This window comes from Chanodichthys erythropterus, chromosome 23, assembly GCF_024489055.1.
Source record: "Chanodichthys erythropterus isolate Z2021 chromosome 23, ASM2448905v1, whole genome shotgun sequence".
In the NCBI taxonomy this organism is placed as follows: domain Eukaryota; kingdom Metazoa; phylum Chordata; class Actinopteri; order Cypriniformes; family Xenocyprididae; genus Chanodichthys; species Chanodichthys erythropterus.
In genome coordinates, this window is record NC_090243.1 from 10511661 (window position 1) to 10531190 (window position 19530).

Below are 19530 nucleotides of genomic sequence, written 5' to 3' on the forward strand. Positions count from 1 at the left end.
GTACTGACCGGTGGGGTTGTTACATTATGTGTTGTACCTGTTGCACTAACCGGTGGGGTTGTTATATTGTGTGTTGTATCTATTGTACTGACCGGTGGGGTTGTTACATTGCGTGTTGTATCTGTTGTACTGACCGGTGGGGTTGTTACATTATGTGTTGTACCTGTTGCACTAACCGGTGGGGTTGTTACATTGTGTGTTGTATCTGTTGTAATGACCAGTGGGGTTGTTACATTGCGTGTTGTATCTGTTGTACTAACCGGTGGGGTTGTTACATTGTGTGTTGTATCTGTTGTACTAAATGGTGGGGTTGTTACATTGTGTGTTGTGTCTGTTGTAATGACCAGTGGGGTCGTTACATTGTGTGTTGTATCTGTTGCACTAACCGGTGAGTTTACTATATTGTTTGCTGTATCTGTTGTACTAAATGGTGGGGTTGTTACATTGTGTGTTGTATCTGTTGTCCTGACCGTTGAAGTTGTTATATTGTATGTTGTATCTTTTGGACTGACTGCTGAGTTTGCTATATTCTGTGTTGTATCTGTTGGACTGACCGGTGAAGTTGTTATATTGTGTGTTGTATCTGTTGTATGAACTTGTGAGATTGTTGCACTAAGTGTTGTATCTCTTGTACTGACCTTTGGGGTTGTTATATCGAGTGTGGTTTCTGTTGTACTGACTGGTGGGGTTGTTACATTGAGTGTTTTATCTGTTGTACTGACCGGTGGAGTTGTTATATTGGGTGTCATATCGCTTGTACCGACAAGTGAGGTTGTTATTTTGAGTGTTGTATCTCTTGTACTATTCGATGAGGTTGTTATATTGTATGGTGTACCTGTTATATTGACCAGTGGGGTTGTTACATTGTGTGTTGTATCTGTTGTACTGACCGGTGAAGTTGTTACACTGTGTGTTGTACCTTCTGTACTGACCGGTGAGTTTGCTATATTGTGTGTTGTAACTGTTGTACTAACTGGTGGGGTTGTTACATTGAGATTCGAATCTCTTGTACTGTCAGGTGAGGTTGTTATATCGAGTGTGGTTTCTGTCGATTTGACTGGTGAAGTTGTTATATTGTTTTGTGTACCTGTTGTGCTGACTGGTGGGGTTCTTAAACTGTTTGTCGCATTTGTTGTACTGACCGGAGATGATTGTGTACCTGCTGTACTGACTATTGAGATTGTTATATTGTGTGATGTATCTACTGTATTGATAGGTTGGGTTGTTATATCAAGTGTTGAAATGAGTGGCAGGCTTGTCGTATAATGTGAAACAGTGTTTGTTTGAGTGGATGTACTGTTGATGGATGTATTAGGTGTATCAGAAGTGTTGATGATGTTTCTGGATGGTGTGACTGCAGTTTGAGATTGGTTGGTCAGTGACCAGACTGTAGTTATTGATGGAGAAGTGATGTTTGTTTTGTGAGAGGTAAGTTGAGTTGTGTAGGATTTAGAAGGTGGGATCCCACAGCTCTCATTTAAAATAACAGCAAACGTCTGACCCCGTGCACTAGAAAACAGAGCAGGATTGTGGAAAGTTTGTTTGGAAAGTGAAAAAAGTTTGCACAGTGTAAAATCTGGACTGAATACAAGATTTACCATTTCAGTTGGTCTTTGATTTCATCGCTTTGGCTGGCACTGAGATTTACAGAGAGCCATGTAAATGTTGAGTTCAAAGGAATGTTTTCTGAATCAGTGGGCAAACGACATATGGCTGTGTGGTAGAGAGACAGAAAACAAATATTTGTATTTTTACTGTTTACACCACTTGGATGTAAGTTGTGGAATACCAGTGCTTACAGTTCAACACTCACCTATTCTACTTAGCGATCCATCAAAACTAATGTTGGTACTGTTCTTCCAAAGAAAGGCAATAGCAGAACTAACAGTACAAACATCTAGTGGTTTTGACAGCTGCAGAATCAGCATACATGTGTAGAGCCTGAGGAATAATAGATGTGTTAATCTGACATAAATGCATACAGACACTCAAAAACACACACATGAAAGTACAACTTACCTTGTTCCTTTTCCAAAACATTCCAGGTGCATTCCCTGCAAAGCATCAAACATAGCCTTTCAGAACCGATACAGAAAACATGAAGTGACCTACTTGTAACAAGGTTATTTTGCTAATGTTGGGAAACAGAAATGGATGTTTACCAGATACAACTGGGATACTTCAGAAGAAGAATTGCACAGAGACCTATGAACATAAAAGATCACCAATAATAAAGAAATTGCATAAAATATTAATTAACCTACTCAATTTCTCCGGCCTTTAGTGTCACATGTTCCATCAGAAATCATTATAATATGCTGATTTGGTGCTCAAGAAACATTTCTCATTATCATCAATGTTGAAAACAGCTGTGCTGCTTAATATTTTTATGGAAACCACAATATATACAGTACATACATACATTATTTATTTCAGGATTCTTTGATGAATAGAAAGATCAGAAGAACAGGATTTATTTGAAATAGAAATCTTTTGTAAAATTATTAACATCTTTACTGTCTCTTTTGATCAATTTAATGCATCCCTGCTGAATAAAAATATTAATTTACTGACCTTAAACTTTTGAACAGTAGTGTACTATATATACTCACACAATACACTACACTACACACACATATGTGTCATATTTGGTACAAATTGCATACATACCCTGGTATGTTGGATTTATTGCAGGGAGTGCTCAACTGTACAACCTATTAGATGGAGCAAGAGAATAAGGCAATAATCATATGTTCTTACTTACTGAGGTAAGCCATGGCTGTATCTTGAAATAATCTTTATAGCAATATTTTTAAACTTTCTATAGCCATTTTACCTGTTCACTAAAACCTTTTCTCTGAGAAACTCACCCTGTCCTGAACGTAGGTGAAACTCACATCTGGGCTTGTAATATTTAGACGAACAGCATAATATGTCTCTAAAAGAGAAGTAGAGAAAAGAGACCTTGGAATCTGATTGGCTTGGAGTCCGACTGGTCTACAACACATACTTGAACATACTCATACATAGATCCATTGTGTTTCACTCACCGTTGTTGTTAGATACATGACACTCACATTGTTGCTGGTTCTCAACTAAAGAAGAACAAAATTTTATTTTTGAACATCATACTGGTATTAGTCAGAAAATGATGACCCAAAAATGAAAATAATGTAATTTATTACTCACCCTCATGTCGTTCAACACCCGTAAGACCTTTGTTCATCTTCGGAACACAAATGAAGATATTTTTGATGAAATCCAATGGCTCAGTGAGGCCTCTATTGAGGGCAAGGCCACTTTCATGTTTTCAACAATATCTCATGATGGCTGATTTCAAAACATTACTTCTGAGCTTTACGAATCTTTTGTTTCGAATTAGTGATTCGGATCTCCTATCAAATGGCTAAACTGCTGAAATCACGTGACTTTGGCACTCTGAACCACTGATTCGATTCGTAAAGCTCTGAAGCAGTGTTTTGAAATCGGCCCATCACTAGATATTGTTGAAAAGTCGTTATTTAGTTTTTTTGGCACACAAAAAGTATTCTCGTATTTATGATATTAAGGTAGAACCACTGAACTGACATGAACTGTTTTAAAATTGTTTTTAGTACCTTTATGTATCTTGAGAGGTTCAGTGGCTTTGATCTCGATAGAGGCCTCACTGAGCTATTGAATTTCATCAAAAAATATCTTAATTTGTGTTCTGAAGATGAACAAAGGTCTTACGGGTGTAGAATGACATGAAGGTGAGGGTCATTTTTGGGTGAACTAGCCCTTTAAGTCCAAAGAGTTGTAACACTCACCATTGCAGGACTGATTAGCAACCAAGTCTTTAGGAACAAAGCCATTCTGATTATAAGAGCTAATGCAAAGAAAGAAAGAACGTTTGGAAATTAATAATACAATCTCAAATGTTGTAAACAATAAAAACTTCCAAATTGCATGCCGCAGGACTACTATAAGAGTGTGGCAAGTGTGTAATCAGTAGCATTTTGTACCATGTGACATTTACAGATCCCTGGGTCTTGCAGATACCATCATAAGCCATTGGAGATGTGCAGTGCACAAAACCATCTCCAGGGGGCGTAATTTTGTTCTCTGGGCACAGGCCTTTTCCTATGAACACAAGTCATTCTGTGAGACTTAAAAAAAGAACAATTAATCATGAATAATCTATTAAACTGCTGTCTGTGGTTGTCCCGAAGCCACCACTGCTTAAAGGTTTAGCTCACTTCAAAATCAAAATTTCCTGATAATTTACTCACCCCCAAGATGTTTATGTCTTTCTTTCTTCAGTCGACAAAAAATTAAGGTTTTTGAAGAAAACATTCCAGGATTTTTCTCCATATAGTAGACCTTCACTGGGGTTCAATGGGTTGAAGGTCAGGTCCAAATTGCAGTTTCAATGCAGCTTCAAAGGGCTCTACATGATCCCAGCCGTACCCCAGTGAAATCCACTATATGGAGAAAAATCCTGGAATGTTTTCCTCAAAAACCTTAATTTCTTTTCGACTAAAGAGAAAAACAAGACATAAACATCTTGAATAAATGATCAGTAAATTTTAATTTTGAAGTGAACTTATCCTTTAATCAAGTCCATATTTATGTCTATGATATATTTTGTCTCACTCACCCACTCTTTCTACATCTCCCAGAAGCTGGATTGATGAGTTGATATATGCACAGTTTCCCACCAGCTCACGGAGGATGCATGTATTCACAGGCTGGCTCAGCTGTAGAAGCACAGTGCAGTTTGTCGGCCTGTAAGAATGGGGGCAGTAGCAATGTTACTTGATGTAGAATTACAGTGAGATCATGTTTGGTGTGTAGCTTAGAGATTTGGGTTAGACTTACAGGATGTTCTGCTTGTTTCCACATCTAACCTCAGCAGTCTATATTAATAAAAAATACATTTTATAATGATGCAATGTTGGACAACATCAAAGTTAAAAATACTAAATACTAAAAAAATACTACTTACCACAAAGACTGTGTCATTTTGGTATGATGTAATATTGTTTTCTGTTGTTAAATCTTCAGCAGAGCAGATGGTCATGTTAAAAAGATCTAAAAACTGATTATGGGGGGCATCACAAATAAGAAAAACACTTTATTAGTATATAGAAAAAAATATACAAAAATAAAGATATTATTGTTATTATAGAACTGTTCCTTATGATACTAATAATACTTATTATTATTGATGGTACAAATGAAATGTTTTTACAATAACTGTTATTATTACTATTAAAATATTATTAATAAAAAAGTATTCATACCCATCTTTGAATAGCTTCCTCTGTCATATTAGAATCAGACACCTCCACAAGCATCCAGTAGTATGACGCTATGATGGAAGAAAAGCGATATTATTACACCTCCTCAGGAATCACCCTACTGAATCTTAATTATGTCTTCAGAGAATAAAATAGGCTTTGTCTAAACATTCTTACATTCATTAGCGCAGTATTGGGAAAAGTTACACTGTACCTCAAATGGCTCTGAATGAAATGAAAAGACACATCAAAGCATTGAAACATCAGGATTAATTTTATAATGTATAAATTATGTAATATGTGGCAGAATGAGAGAATGAGGGTAAGGAATTTAATTTAATATCCTGTAATTATCACCGAAATAGAAGCCATCTGTCTTTTTCCAAAAAAGAAGAAAAAAGACATAATCAGAATGTAGTGATAATAGCTATACCTGTGAATAATGCATTGGACGTCGTTGTTCGTAGAACTGCTGTCTGATTGGTTACTTGAGTCATGACAGTTGGTTCAATGGGAGATCTTACTGTCGTGTGATTGGCTATTTTTTCAGAGGTACCGAAACCACTGACTGCTTGAAGATTGCTTGAAAGTGTCTGGGCAGATATTGATGTGCTCTGGGTCATTTGAGTCGTTACGTAAGACATAGTTGAGGCCGGTGTTGAAGGCGACGTGTTTAATCCACCAGTAGTTGACATAATATTTGTGTTATTAAGAGCTGAACTAGTCAGAGCTTGAGTGGCGGGTGTAATGGTTGTGTGTGATGTGGTAGCTGATGTGAGCGGAATTTGTGTTGGTGTAGTGAGATTCATTGAAGGTTTAGAAGTTGTTGTAGTGAGTCCTGCAGGATTCGCTGTGGTTGTGGCTTGAGAGGTCAAAGCAGAGACCTGACTGGAAGTTAGAATGTTCTCTCCTGTGTGAAAAAAATTAAATTAATTAGTTTAGTTGTGGCTAGTTCCTATAACTGAGTTCCTATAACAGCTAGGTGTGAAAGCCCCTATAGCACTACAGATTATGCATAAAAATGAGAACAATGCGATTTGAAGTGAAGTGAAAAGTGAATCAACAAGTTTTGATGACTATAGCAGTGGTGCTTTAACAGGAATGAATTAATGCATGTTAAAACCCTCTCAGAGAACTTCCTTTTCTAGATTTATCCCCTTTTAGCATTATTGCTAAAAAATAAATAAATAAATTTAGATGAACTAGTCAACCTCACTAATCTTGTTAGATTAATAGTCAGCCACTCCAGCTTTTGATATTTGGCAGCATCTTCTTGCATCTGTTTACTGACCTTTGGTTGTGTTTTTTTGTGCACTGGTAAATATTGAAGACAAAATTGAGTAGAGTGGACCTTAGAGGGTGGAAGAGACAAACTGTCATTCAACATGCCACCAAACAAATTATATGTAAATCAAAAATGCAAATATACACAAAGTACAATTATAATTACATACATACATGCATGCATATATATCGTCGCTGCACGATGAAACTCACGTATGTCCAAAACAGTTACTTTTCAGGAAGTGAAAAAAACACTGTATTTCAAAAGCAGTTGAATGTAGCGTTGTCATACTTGGTACGGCATCTTTACATGTAACCATATTCTTGCCAGTGTAATGATATAATCCACATTTGACCAAAATTGAGTTTAAATGGACATACGTGCATATTTTACAATAACGGTGGTCGATACGCGTTCTTCCGATCATTAATTAGAATGGCCAAGTCGCGTTTCATATTGACAGATGAACACGCTCAGTTTATTAAATAGCCTACGTCTTAGTTTATTAAATACGCTTAGTTTATTTAATATTAATTATAAATGTATTAAATGTCTCTTGCAAACTATGAAGGGACAATGAATCAATACACTGACATGGTAATGCTAGACAGATACTTTGTTTGCACAGTCCTACCGTAATTTTGTCACTCCTAGACGTACGTCTGGCGTCAGGGGGGAAACGTTTACCTTGATAAAGGAAAGTCATTGTCTCACCAGGCTATGTTTATTTGGCAATGTAACCTCACAGTGTTATTCGGCTATCCAGTGCTGAGCTTCGATGAAACTTCACGAGATCGGCGAGATGCTTCCACAGGGCGGGAGATACGCGGCGTGATTGACAGCTTTGACACCAAATGGACATACGTGAAAATCAGATGACATGATTTCACAACTTTTCATTGGCCATTTAGATATGTGAAGCATACTGTATACGGAAATGAACCTGGACATTCAATCCGTCGAAAAATCTCAAAATCGGCAAAATGGACATACGTGGTTATCATCGGACAAAGACGATATATATATTTATATGTAAACAACATACAAAGGTTTATGTTTATGTTATGTTTTTATTTTATTTTATATATAATTAATAAAATACAAAGTTATGTACAAATTATGTATTTATATGTATATAATGTCATTTATATTGGTGAAGCAAAGATGGAACACTTACTTTGAGATGTCAGATCAAACTCTCGGCTAGTGGCTACACTTTGGGATGCTATAAGTGGAAAAAATATACACAGTTGTTATACTTCATTAAGTACTTTTTTTTTTTTTTTTTTACAAAAAAGTTTCTTTTTTAATGTTTATTTTTTACAGGATTCTACATGACTACATGACATGGAACTGCACAAGTGTCAATTCAAATTAAAAATGTGAAATAGCTTAGTAGTGGAGTGATTCTTGTCAGATTGACATGTTTCCTAATCTTTGATCATCAAGATGATAATGATGTGCAGATACAGCTGATTTATTGTACTACATACATTTTCCACATCCTTGTCCAGTGTAACTTTAGAAGCACAAGATCACCTATTTCCCCCATTAAAACATTAGTTTGTGTCATGCACTATTGCTGGAACATACATGCCTTTTTAGTGCAGCATGCCATGAGATCGAGGACAAAAGGAAGAGCTGCATTTTCAGAGAAGTGGAAATGTCATCTGACGTTAAAGAGAAGCACCATCATACAATCACGAGAAGTACTGATTCCTGGCAACTATTCTTATTATGTAAATTTACTTGTAAACTATGGAGTAAATGATGCCTTCTAAATTTAAATATATAATACAGGTGTGGTTACTAACTTTCTGCTTAGAGTGTTTTAGATATTTCACTTTTTGATATTTCATTCAGATATTTTATTCATTTTGTTTCTTTGTGTCCTGTCTAGATTGTCCAAGCAAGCTGTTTTCCAAATGATGGAAATGATGATTCCGTTTGTTCTGACAGTTCATGTAAATCAGGTGTTTTCAAACCAGTCCTGGACATGCCACAGTACTGCACGTTTTGGATGTTATCGCTTATTTAAAACAGCTGAATTAGTGTACTATGACCAATAAATGAATAAATGCATTGCTTGGGAGGCCCCAGGTACAGGATGAAAGCCCCTGATGTAAATGAACTGATTCACAGATTTTTTTTTTTTTTTAAATGAAATATTTAGTTAAATATTCCAAATATTCAACTTTTTTAAACCAATTTTTAGTTTATACAGTATCTGTTAAATTTTAAAAGCCCTGATATACTTCAAGCTAAATCGAAGAAAAAATTAGAGTGACGTCATTTCGAACAAAATCAGGCAAAAACGTTTGTTTGGTGTTTGTTTCGGGATTTCAAAACAGCTTGGCTGGTAAACACCTTTGAACTACCATTGGTCCGTGGTGATTACACAACAGGTAGGTGTGCTCTAAAGGCTCTTCCTTCTTTCACCTGGAAATCTCTGGTTCATTTTTTCTGTTCTAGGTCAGACATCCGTGAGTAAAAACATGAACACACATTGGAGAACTGCTTTATAATGAAAAATGAATGTTCTTATTGAAATCGACACTTTAAAGCAATGCATTGAAGTGCTGTATAAACAAACGTGACATGACTTGAATAATCGTTATGCTTTCTTAACTTTTTGTTTTTAATTAGTTGCTGCTTTATCACTGCTGTTATTTTTGTTGTGTGTTTAATTTGTTGTTGAATGTAAAGCACACAGCATCTAGCAGCATGGGTAGCATTGAATGTTTGCGTCTGATCAGGTATTTCACACATTTCTTTTCACCCTAAGCAAACAACAAAAAAGAACTTTGCCGTGAGTTTATCAAGGCCTTAATGCTGTCACTCTTAATGAGATCATTCATTCATAACGGGGATATAACCCAATGTTTTTGTGTTAGAAAATCAGCAACTATAATTTATTTATAGCTTATAGCTCGGGAAGCAACTTTCCCAAGACAGTTACCCACCACCACACTACAATACTACTCAGTGAAGTGAATTCACACTTGCACTGCACTTACTGTCGAATGGGGTTGTAGCTCCGGGTACATCGCGTTTCATACGCAGATGCCCTAGGCCTAGAAGATGAAATATAGAAATAGAATTGGCATGCACAAATGATAGAAAGTCAAGAGCGAGTGAGTGTTGTTACAACTGCCTTACTTGTACCCTGCATCAAAATCTGATCTGATCATTTTAATCAAGACATCCAAGGTTTTCAATCTAGCCTTGGCATCTGGGTGTGTTTTGAAATGTTTCAAATATCCTGTAGGATATTTGAAATTGATTTGACTGCATAATTTCCTGTGAAGGAGAAAAGGCATGTGTCTTACAAGGTGAGCTCATTCACTTCTTGAACAGAGAAGCCAGATTTGATCTGATATGTATTTACTGATTTTTTTTGTTGACTAAAGGCATGTATAATATCTTTATTCCAATGATTCTACATATCAGAAGAATGTTAAATGAGTTGAGATACACAATATTGCCAAAGGTGTTGGGACACCCCTCCAAATCATTGAATTCAGGTGTTCCAATCACTTCCATGGCCACAGGTATATAAAATCAAGCACCTAGGCATGCAGACTGCTTCTACAAACATTTGTGAAAGAATGGGTCACTCTCAGGAGCTCAGTGAATTCAAGCATGATACCGTGATAGGTTACCACATGTGCAATAAGTCCATTTGTGAAATTTCCTCACTACTAAATATTCCATGGTCAACTGTTAGTGGTATTATAGCAAAGTGGAAGCAATTAGGAACAACAGCAACTCAACCATAAAATGGTAGGCCACGTAAAATCACAGAGCGGGGTCAGTGCATACTGAGGCACACAGTGCGCAGAAGTCTCCAACTTTCTGCAGAGTCAATAGCTACTGACCTCCAAACTTTGTATGGCCTTCAGATTAGCTCAAGAACAGTGTGTAGAGAGCTTCATGGAAAGGGTTTCCATGGCCGAGCAGCTGCATCCAAGCTGTACATCACCAAGTGCAATGCAAAGCGTTCGATGCAGTGGTGTAAAGCAGGCCGCCACTGGACTCTAGAGCAGAGTGACTATCATGCTTCACTGTCTAGCAATCCGATGGATGAGTCTGGGTTTGGTGGTTGCCAGGAGAACGGTACTTGCCTGACTTGGCCCCTAAGTTCCAGTGAAAGGAACTCTTAATGCTTCAGCATACCAAGACTTTTTGGACAATTTCATGCTCCCAACTGTGGGAACAGTTTGGGGATGGCCCCTTCCTGTTCTAACATGACTGCACACTAGTGCACAAAGCAAAGACATGGATGAGCGAGTTTGGTGTGGAGGAACCTGACTGACCTGCACAGAGTCCTGACCTCAACCCGACAGAACACCTTTGGGATGAATTAGAGCGGAGACTGCGAGCCAGGCCATCTCGTGCCTGACCTCACAAATGCACTTCTAGAAGAATGGTCAAAAATTCCCATAAACACACTTCTAAACCTTGTGGAAAGCCTTCCCTGAGCCTTCCCATGAAGCTGTAATAGCTGCAAAGGGTGGGCCAACTCCATATTAAACCCTATGGATTAAGAATGGGATGTCATTAAAGTTCATGTGCACATAAAGGCAGGCGTCCCAAAACTTTTGGCAATATAGTGTATGAGTGATATAAGTTGAGAAAAATTGTTTACTGCAGTTAAAAAACAATAAAATTAAGGCAGATTTCCTGTATACATACGCAGATTTCACATGAAAAATGGTCAGGTGATAGATACCTGATAGATAAATTCTGATGCAGGAAACAGGCAAGGCTAGACTCCTTTGTTGGAAAATCCATCTTAAGCATTCTAGCTGGTTAAAGATGGTCATTAGGTGGTCTAAATTGGTCATTACCTAGTCCAAAATGGTGATTAGCTGGGCTTGCTCATCCTTAGTTGGTTCTCTTTAGCTGATCCTATCTAGTTATTAGTAGGGATGTGTGAGACTAGTTGACTAAACAATACTGCTGCTGCTAGTCGCCATTGGAAATACTAGTCGTTTACATTTTTTGTAGAAATTTTTGTAGTATTTTTGTTTGAACATAATAGAAATTGGTTGTGGTGCAAATCCCTAGTTGTTAGGTGGTCCAAAATGGTAGTTAAGTAGTTGTAACTAGTAATTAGGTAGTTCAACTTGGTCATAAGCTGGTCCTAGCTAGTTATGTTTCAAGTTGGTCATTAGCTACTACAAGCTGGTAGATCATTATGGACCAGCAACAAACTGGTTACTAGCTGGTCAAGCTGGTTTTTTGAATATGGTGGCTAGTCAACCAGCTAATGACCACCTAGGACCAGCTAGAAACCAGCTACCTTGTTCAGCTACCAGCTAAAGCTAGATTTTCCAACAGGATCGTTATTTTATCTATAAATAATACATGCATGAAAGTAAGTTTTCTTGCTAAGTTAAATTAGTGAAATCATCATGCAACATCAAAACATCATGCATCATTTTCATCATGCATGTATATGATGTCACTACACAACTAAACATGTCCCAACTAATCCACATGCAGTTCTTTACAAGCAAGACATTTGTTTAGGTAGTTCAACATTAAGGCTTTTAATAGCTTTGAAGATGTTTTGGTTCAGAGCTTCAGGCTGTTTATAGTTTGTGGTGTTGATCTGACGCTGACTAATACACAGTCATTATGCAAATGATCACTGCTATTTTCAGACTGCCTCTCTTATCCATTACCAGTTAAATGGGCTCACCTCATGTCAATCCGCTGTACTCACCACATTGAAGCGTGTTATCTTGGACTCTGGCCTGGGGTCGTGTGAAGGCCCAAAGTTGCGAGTCCCAAGCAATCACGGTCCCGTCCTCACATACCCTGTGGTCTCCTACATCGTCCCATATGCGGAAAAGGTAGAGCTCCACCGTGGCCATTTTCACCTTAAGGGAGGCCTCATTTGGTTGGCAACCCAGCAGAAGACGTCCAGAAGGGGGGATTGCTTTGGCAATGGCCGTCCGCTGATATACTTCAGAGTTCCCATCTATTGTCAGGCTGAAGCTTTTTTGAGGGGCGTCCCACTGTAGACATATGTGGTACCAGCGATGAGTGGTCAGCTGGACATTGAACTGGTGGCGTACGCCCAACAGCCATGCGTACAGGTTGTTTGGATCCCCTTGCAGGGCCAGCTCATAGCGGGGTGCGGGGGCCGAGACATAGCTAAATGCAGTCCACTCGCCTGGGGAAAGGACCTTTACGTCCACGCATACTGTTGTTTGGAAGAGCACAGGTATACGCCGCTGCCCCTGTAAAGTCCAGTGGTCATCACATGCTTGCAAGACAGCCTTAGCATCAGACATAAAGAAGCCATCCACTTGGGAAAGAGAGAAAGATAAATGATTTTTGTTACCTTTTTTAAAGGTAATTTTAATGTTATTGGTATCAGTCCATTAGTAAACAAGCTGATGTACTTTTTGATTAAATATTTCAAATGCTTCTTTGGAATGAAGGTGGAGTCACATTTACCAATTTTTGCTATGGAATTTTGCTAATGCGACTGCACCTTAACATGCACAACAAATTGTTCACAATAAGACCTGGAACATGTATTAAAAAAGTAAATGGGGTCGATTTTTATTTCGTGTTGAATTTAGCCTGGTTATTTTTAAGAAAAGGTTAGCAGAATAATAACATTTTTCAAAGGCTGTATGACCACTGACATTTACCATATATAACCCATTAAGAACTTTTATAAAGACAGTGTAACCTTTGGTCTTATCAAGAAAATGATTCTGCTCTGTTAAATCTTCATAAAACTTGCACACCTTCACATTAATTCTTACCTTTAATTCCCTCATACCTGTCCAGTTTACTCATCACTTCCCCATGAGGCCTGTCAATTTCATAATGCTTCTGTTTGATGCTTTGACAAGCAAACAACCAGTTAAAACAGGCTGGCCCAGATTTGGCCTGAAAAGAACAACTGTAGTTCCACTGTGACAGTAACACTGACAGCCATGTCGTGTGTGTGTGTGTGTGTGTGTGTGTGCTAGTCTAACATTCCATGAATACTCTTAAAGGTGTGAGGTACACCTGGCTATGTCAAAACAGTACTATCATCTAACTATGAATCAGCATTTACTGGACTTTAGCAAGGCTAGATGCCTTAATTAATTATAACAGATAGATGTACATTCTGTTCTATATATGTCTTCTTAGGTCACATCTATTCTGTAAACTTTTTGTAAAGGCTTATTTTAATGTTTTTTTAATCTGCAAACAGCTGAATGGATTGTACTTAAATCCCTCACATTTGTGTTTTCATTTGTGTCAAATATGGTGTCTACCCTTTCCATTCTTTGCAAGCATCTGTCATTCTGACAATATTTGACCTATCAGCATCCAGTTTTGGGGAATAGCTAGCTAAAAGTACTGATGGTATTAATTAAACAACATTTATTTCATAGTATAGAATAGTTAGTAGTAGTATGCCATTCCAGTAACAGTAACAACCTACTTTTTCTAGCCTAAACATTTTACGCCTTTCTAGTTTTTCAGCCACTTTTCTTTCCTTCATTCTGTTTTCTCTCAGATGTCTGCATTTTCTTTAAGAATCACAGTGTAACCATGCAGGTTCTTCCTATTTAGCCCACTTCTGCACTATTCTGCATCATCTTGTAGTATTAGCAGTGCATTCATGCAGTGAAGCGCAGTGCACTGCGGGCACCCAGATGATGTACTACTTTTCAATCAAAAAAACGAAGTGTGGAATGTTGGGCACTTTATTATGTAGCAAGAAGAGGAGGAACTAAACATAATAAAGCTAAACAACTCATGACATGCATTTGAAACTTCATTTCCTTCAACTGGATACCGTAAATGTGTGTATGTAATAAAAAGACCATCAAAAGAACAGCATTTATTTGAAAAATCGATATTTTGTAACATTTTATGTGTCTTTACTGTCGCTTTTGATCATTTTAAAGGGTTAGTTCACCCAAAAATGAAAATTCTGTCATTAATTACTCAATTTTTTGAATAAAGTCGTTATTTTTGTTTTGTTTTTGCGCACAAAAAGTATTCTCGTTGCTTCGTAACATTTAAGTTTGAACCACTGTAGTCACGTCAACTATTTTTACAATGTTTTTACTACTTTTCTGGACCTTGAAAGTGGTGGTTAAAATGCTGTCTGTTTTTGTCAAAAATATCTTTATTTGTGGTCTTACGGGTTTGGAATGACATGAGGGTGAGTAATTAATGACAGAAATTTCATTTTTGGGTGAACTAACCCTTTAATGTGTCCTCATTTTTTAAAATCTTACTGACACCAAACCTTTGAAAGGTAGTGTATAGTCCATCATTTGAAACAGAATTAGGCATTTTTCGCTCTCTGCTCTGTGTTGTGTTGGTGGTTTCTCTAAAGGAATGGGGTGTGAAATGCTCTAAATCCCTTTTTCTTCACTGTGATCATACTGATTAATTCATTAAGGCTAGGACCATCATGCTGCGGGCAACTGGACTCCTCCAAATGATCTCAACCAGTCTTTCTCTTGATCTACTTCAGCTAGACGCCCTCTGGGTGTGTGAATTCTCCTGGTAATATTAGTGTTTATTATTAAATTCAATATAAAATGTGATCAGATTTCATAATGTAATAAAAAAAAAATGCTGCCCCCTAAAAATGTTTCTCTTCTGCATTGAGTGACTCTTCTGCACAGCTGACTCAGTACTGCCTGTTTGCAATTTACAGCCTCCTTCCATTCTTGTTAATCGCTTTACTGCTTGAAGCAGTTTTATAGACTTGTACAGGAGTGCTGGCAAGCAATTAAGCGAATGCTGTCTTAGGAGGATATCTGGACTTGATGCTCAGCCAAACTATTGTACTTATTGTATTTCAGACTTTCTCTATCTCTTTACTTTGCTCATATAGAAATACAGAAACATGCAGCTTAGTATCTGTTAACATCACCTGTCAAGATGAAATATGATAATCTTTTACTCACACCTAAATGGCATGTTTGGACTTTCATAGCCTTACAAGTCTTTCTGTTTTTTATGTGTTTTCGAAGAAATAAACTTTGTTTAGTAAAAATGCAGTATATTGTACTAACCTTGAGGCAGAAGGTGAACCCAAAGACAGAGGAGCCAGATAAAGTGATGTGCGGACTTCTTGTATCGTCCACTCAGGTGCTTGCTGTGCTTGTAAAGCATCCTTCAAAGAAAAACAAAGAAACGCTTTTGTTCAAAGAAAGAAAGGAAAATGTGTTTTCATCGGACACAATAACAGGGCGTAACTGAGTGAAGGTCATTACTGCTATAAAGCTCTTCCTTTGTGTCAGTCAGCATGAAATTAAAATTGACCCTGTTTATGTTCTGAACACACATTTATGGCCTAAAACCTGTCTTTGGAGTCTTTTATCAAAATAATAACAATTTATTCATTTAATTTTTGGCACGTCACAAAAATCTCAATCTAACGTATTCTCTGTAATGCTTATTTAATCCAGTCAATTCATGATTCATAAAATAAAGTCTCTTACATATCCTATTTCACAGAATGTTGTCTTTTTGATGCTTTCTTTTTAATTTTTGCAAGTGTTTAATTATGTATATTCTGTAAAATCTGAATATTTTTATGTTTGTACATGTTCTATATATGCTATTTCTTTTTAAATTTTTAGTAGCATCAGTATTTTAGGTTAATTATTTATGAAAAAAAGCAATGCTGGCTGCGGTTTCTGATACAAATTACGGTAACATATATTGTGTATTTTAAAAAAAGAAGAAGAGGAAATAACATGGTCTATGCTGTTGTGACTGTGTAGAAGTTTGGTTATTGCAAAAGTTCTAAGAAAAGCAATACAAACAAGTAATATTGAAAAGTAATATTAAAAAAAAGTAATATTGAAAACCACAGTACACAGTTCCTGTATCATGTGTCATGTTGTGGATCAGGGAGGGATGTTATTAACCAACAGTTTTAGAATTGATTTCATCTTTTAAAATCTATAAAACAATTCAGATTAAGAAGTTGCTTTTTGTCTCTAGTTATGTGTGTTCTGTATAAAATCTGAATATTTTTATATGTTATGTCCTGTATTTTCTATATGCTATTGCTTTTTACATTTTTAGTAGCATTTAGGTTTATTATTTATGAAAAAGCAATGCTGGCTGTGGCTTCTGGTACAAATTAGGGTAACAGATATATTATATTGTATATTTATTTAATATTTCTCATGCTAAATATACTGTCCGGTAGACGTTTTGCAAAAGTCAATAGTGATTCACATCTCTATAAAAGGAGATAAAAGCCCAACTTGATTTAAAGATGGAAAAGACAGGAAACATTAAATGTCTGAGGCTGGTTTACAGTAATAAGACAGACCGAGATGGCTTTGGTGCTGAGAGTGATTGAATGGCTGTGTGGGGGTGTTTGAATAAGACTGATGAAATGCTCCTGGTTTACTGTCTGGACAAAAGCAGACAGGAATTACTAACTGTGTGCAAGAGGCAGTAATTCTGTCTAATGTAAAGTGGCATTCAACTTACAGCAGTCTCTTTCATCAAATCTGTCTAAATGCTTATTCATTCAGCCACTCACACAATCTCTCTTTCTCATGCCCTCTATCTTCTTTTTTCCCTTTCTAAATATTATAGCATTATAGTTGTAATTTCCAACAAGGTCTAATACACCTGGTTATGCATTAGCATTTTCATATATAGTATCTTCATGCAATTTCTCTGTTGCCTGCATACACACATGGCATGATTATATGCTTAGACATGCATGGCTACTTTTGAATAGCCGTCAATAGTTAAATATCCTTTTTACCTATATAACGGTGTAGATATTGTACATAGCAGCAGAGAATAACCAGCTAAACTAATGATTTAAACCTGTTTTGACACAAACTGAATTCGTTGAACATTTTGTGATACAATTGTACTGTATATAGAAATCAGCTCAAAAAGGCAAAGGCTTTGAGGTTGTATACCGTGTGCTCATTTAGTAAACACTTGCATTCAGTAATTGTGATAACAACATCACAACCTGAGCTCAATTAAAACACATTTCTCAACATGAAAACAATAATCAGCTCAAGCGTTCCCACTCCAATTAGAATCTCAGGATGTATAAAAGGGCCCCAGGTGAGGTAATTTGCATTGGAACAATGAAAATGAACAACAAAGAGAGTTGATCAAAGTTCAGGTTATACATGTTTTTTATATACTAATGTTTGAGAACTGAAATGGTAGTCATAAGTCTTTGCATTTGAAGGAATTTGTGTGTGAATAAATGGCAAAATTTGGTTATTGAAGAAAACATTTTTAAGTGTAGCACTTTCTGAGCTGTTGGAAAAAACTAAACACAATCAGTTTTAGCCTCAGGGTTTTTTTTTTTTTTTTTTTTAAACAGAAAAATGTGGTGAGGAATGTTGTAACGTATCTTTTATTCCATTCATTGCTGCTCATGAGTATCCGGATTCAGAGGCATTGATAAAGTTAAAGTTCACAGATTTGTGATGGCCAAAGACACAGATTTGCAAGCTTTAAACAGGGTTTTCAAAGTTATGGAAAACCTGGAAATATCAGGTAATTGAAAAATAGTGAATCACAGGTCTGGAGAAATCTTGGAAGTTTCTATGTTAAACATAAAGTTGTCTGGATAAGCTCCAATCTAAATATTTTATTGGTATGAGCTTCCTTGTAGCTCATGTGAATGTGCCATGGAAATGTTTTATTCTATTTTAAATATATGTTATTTGCATATATGTTGTTCTCTTTGTTTAGATGTAAAGAAAAAAAGAAGGCGAGGAAATAACATGATCTGTTTTGACTGGCAATGCAAAAAAGTAATATTGGAAACCACAGTACACAGTTCCTACATCATGTGGCATGTTGTGGATCAGGGAGGGACGTTATTCTTTTATTCTTTTATCTTTTGAAATCTAGAAGTTTAAAACAAATCAGATTAAGGAGTCTGTTGGCTAAATAAGTCAAATTAATACAGTGTGTTATTATCATTTTTAAATGCAAACAGGTTGGACGGGATTTAAATGTGCTGATAATAATCTCCAGGTATGTATTTGTTCCTTCAAAGGAAGTTGATAGACTGCAGACTTTTGATAATTTCCTGCCAATCTAGGGGGTACAGAGAGCCAAAATAAATATGACATCAAATTCCATTCATAAGAATAGTCTGGATTCTGTCACACCTGTCCCCATAACTCAGAAACCCCCCACATTCTATCAATCTATCTATTTATTTCTCTATAAGGAAAACAAAATGTTTGTCTCTATGTCCAAAACAAAACAGTAGTGCTATTGCACTGTAACTGTAGGCTTATATAAACTCACTAATATCCAAAACCCTAAAAGTTGTCCAATGTCTCATCACCTGACCCAAAGTGACCCTCCATCTCTGCACCACAGTAGCTGAAGAATGTCCATTGAGCATTTTTTTATGAGCATCAAGATTTTAGGTTAAATTTATATTAATGCATAAAGGAAACTAGCCTATACTTAAGTCGTAATAACTTGACCATTTTCCAATAGTCATTTTATTTTATTATTTTTGAACAATTCATTCATGTAGTCTCCCAATTAATACGATCTTATAGAGGAAAGTAAATATAAAAAATAGCAAAATATTATTTAAAATAGTTTCAGTCTGAGTACTTAACAGAAACTCCGCTGAACCTGTCAGTCAATCCATCCATCACAACGCGCATGGGTTTCTACTTTCCTTCTGACTTTACCATGTTTTACTTATTTTTTGTGCTCAAACTTTGCAATAGCCTCTGTATTGAAAATCTATTAAATACATACATTTTTCTTGTTTGACTTGTGTAATACAGCTGCCATGATTTGTTCATGAAGTCTCGCGCTCACCTGTTATCGTCGCGCGTGATTCGCCATCCTAAATTCGCGGCTCTGCTTGAAACAAATCTCACAGTTGGTCGACGTTTTGTCAAGAATTATCACGAACAGGTAACGAAAAATAACAAAGCACCGTAG

General features: G+C 36.6%; 1 protein-coding gene across 1 annotated transcript; it reads right to left on the minus strand.

The window, feature by feature from the left end:
• Positions 1 to 705: 705 nt before the first annotated feature.
• On the minus strand, positions 706 to 19530 carry LOC137014442 (uncharacterized). Its single transcript, XM_067378751.1, has 23 exons — positions 19405 to 19530; positions 15624 to 15724; positions 12299 to 12886; positions 9585 to 9641; positions 7745 to 7792; positions 6574 to 6633; positions 5716 to 6192; positions 5460 to 5507; positions 5286 to 5353; positions 4988 to 5080; positions 4861 to 4898; positions 4640 to 4767; positions 4005 to 4122; positions 3810 to 3868; positions 3051 to 3095; positions 2871 to 2938; positions 2671 to 2714; positions 2163 to 2205; positions 2020 to 2054; positions 1814 to 1941; positions 1599 to 1713; positions 1143 to 1509; positions 706 to 801 (listed from the first exon to the last, which is right to left on the minus strand). Exons 2-23 carry the CDS (start codon positions 15721 to 15723, stop codon positions 706 to 708), a joined length of 2823 nt encoding a protein of 940 aa, XP_067234852.1. The 5' UTR covers position 15724; positions 19405 to 19530.

Bases quoted from the DNA above. Each gene is read 5' to 3' on its own strand.
- LOC137014442 (XM_067378751.1), bottom strand. From the start codon at position 15,723: ATGCTTTACAAGCACAGCAAGCACCTGAGTGGACGATACAAGAAGTCC. The intron at 4,123-4,639 runs GTGAGTGAGACA...TTGTGTTCATAG, and splicing joins GGGAGATGTAGAAAGAGTGG to GAAAAGGCCTGTGCCCAGAG. The intron at 2,055-2,162 runs GTAAACATCCAT...GATGCTTTGCAG, and splicing joins AAGTATCCCAGTTGTATCTG to GGAATGCACCTGGAATGTTT.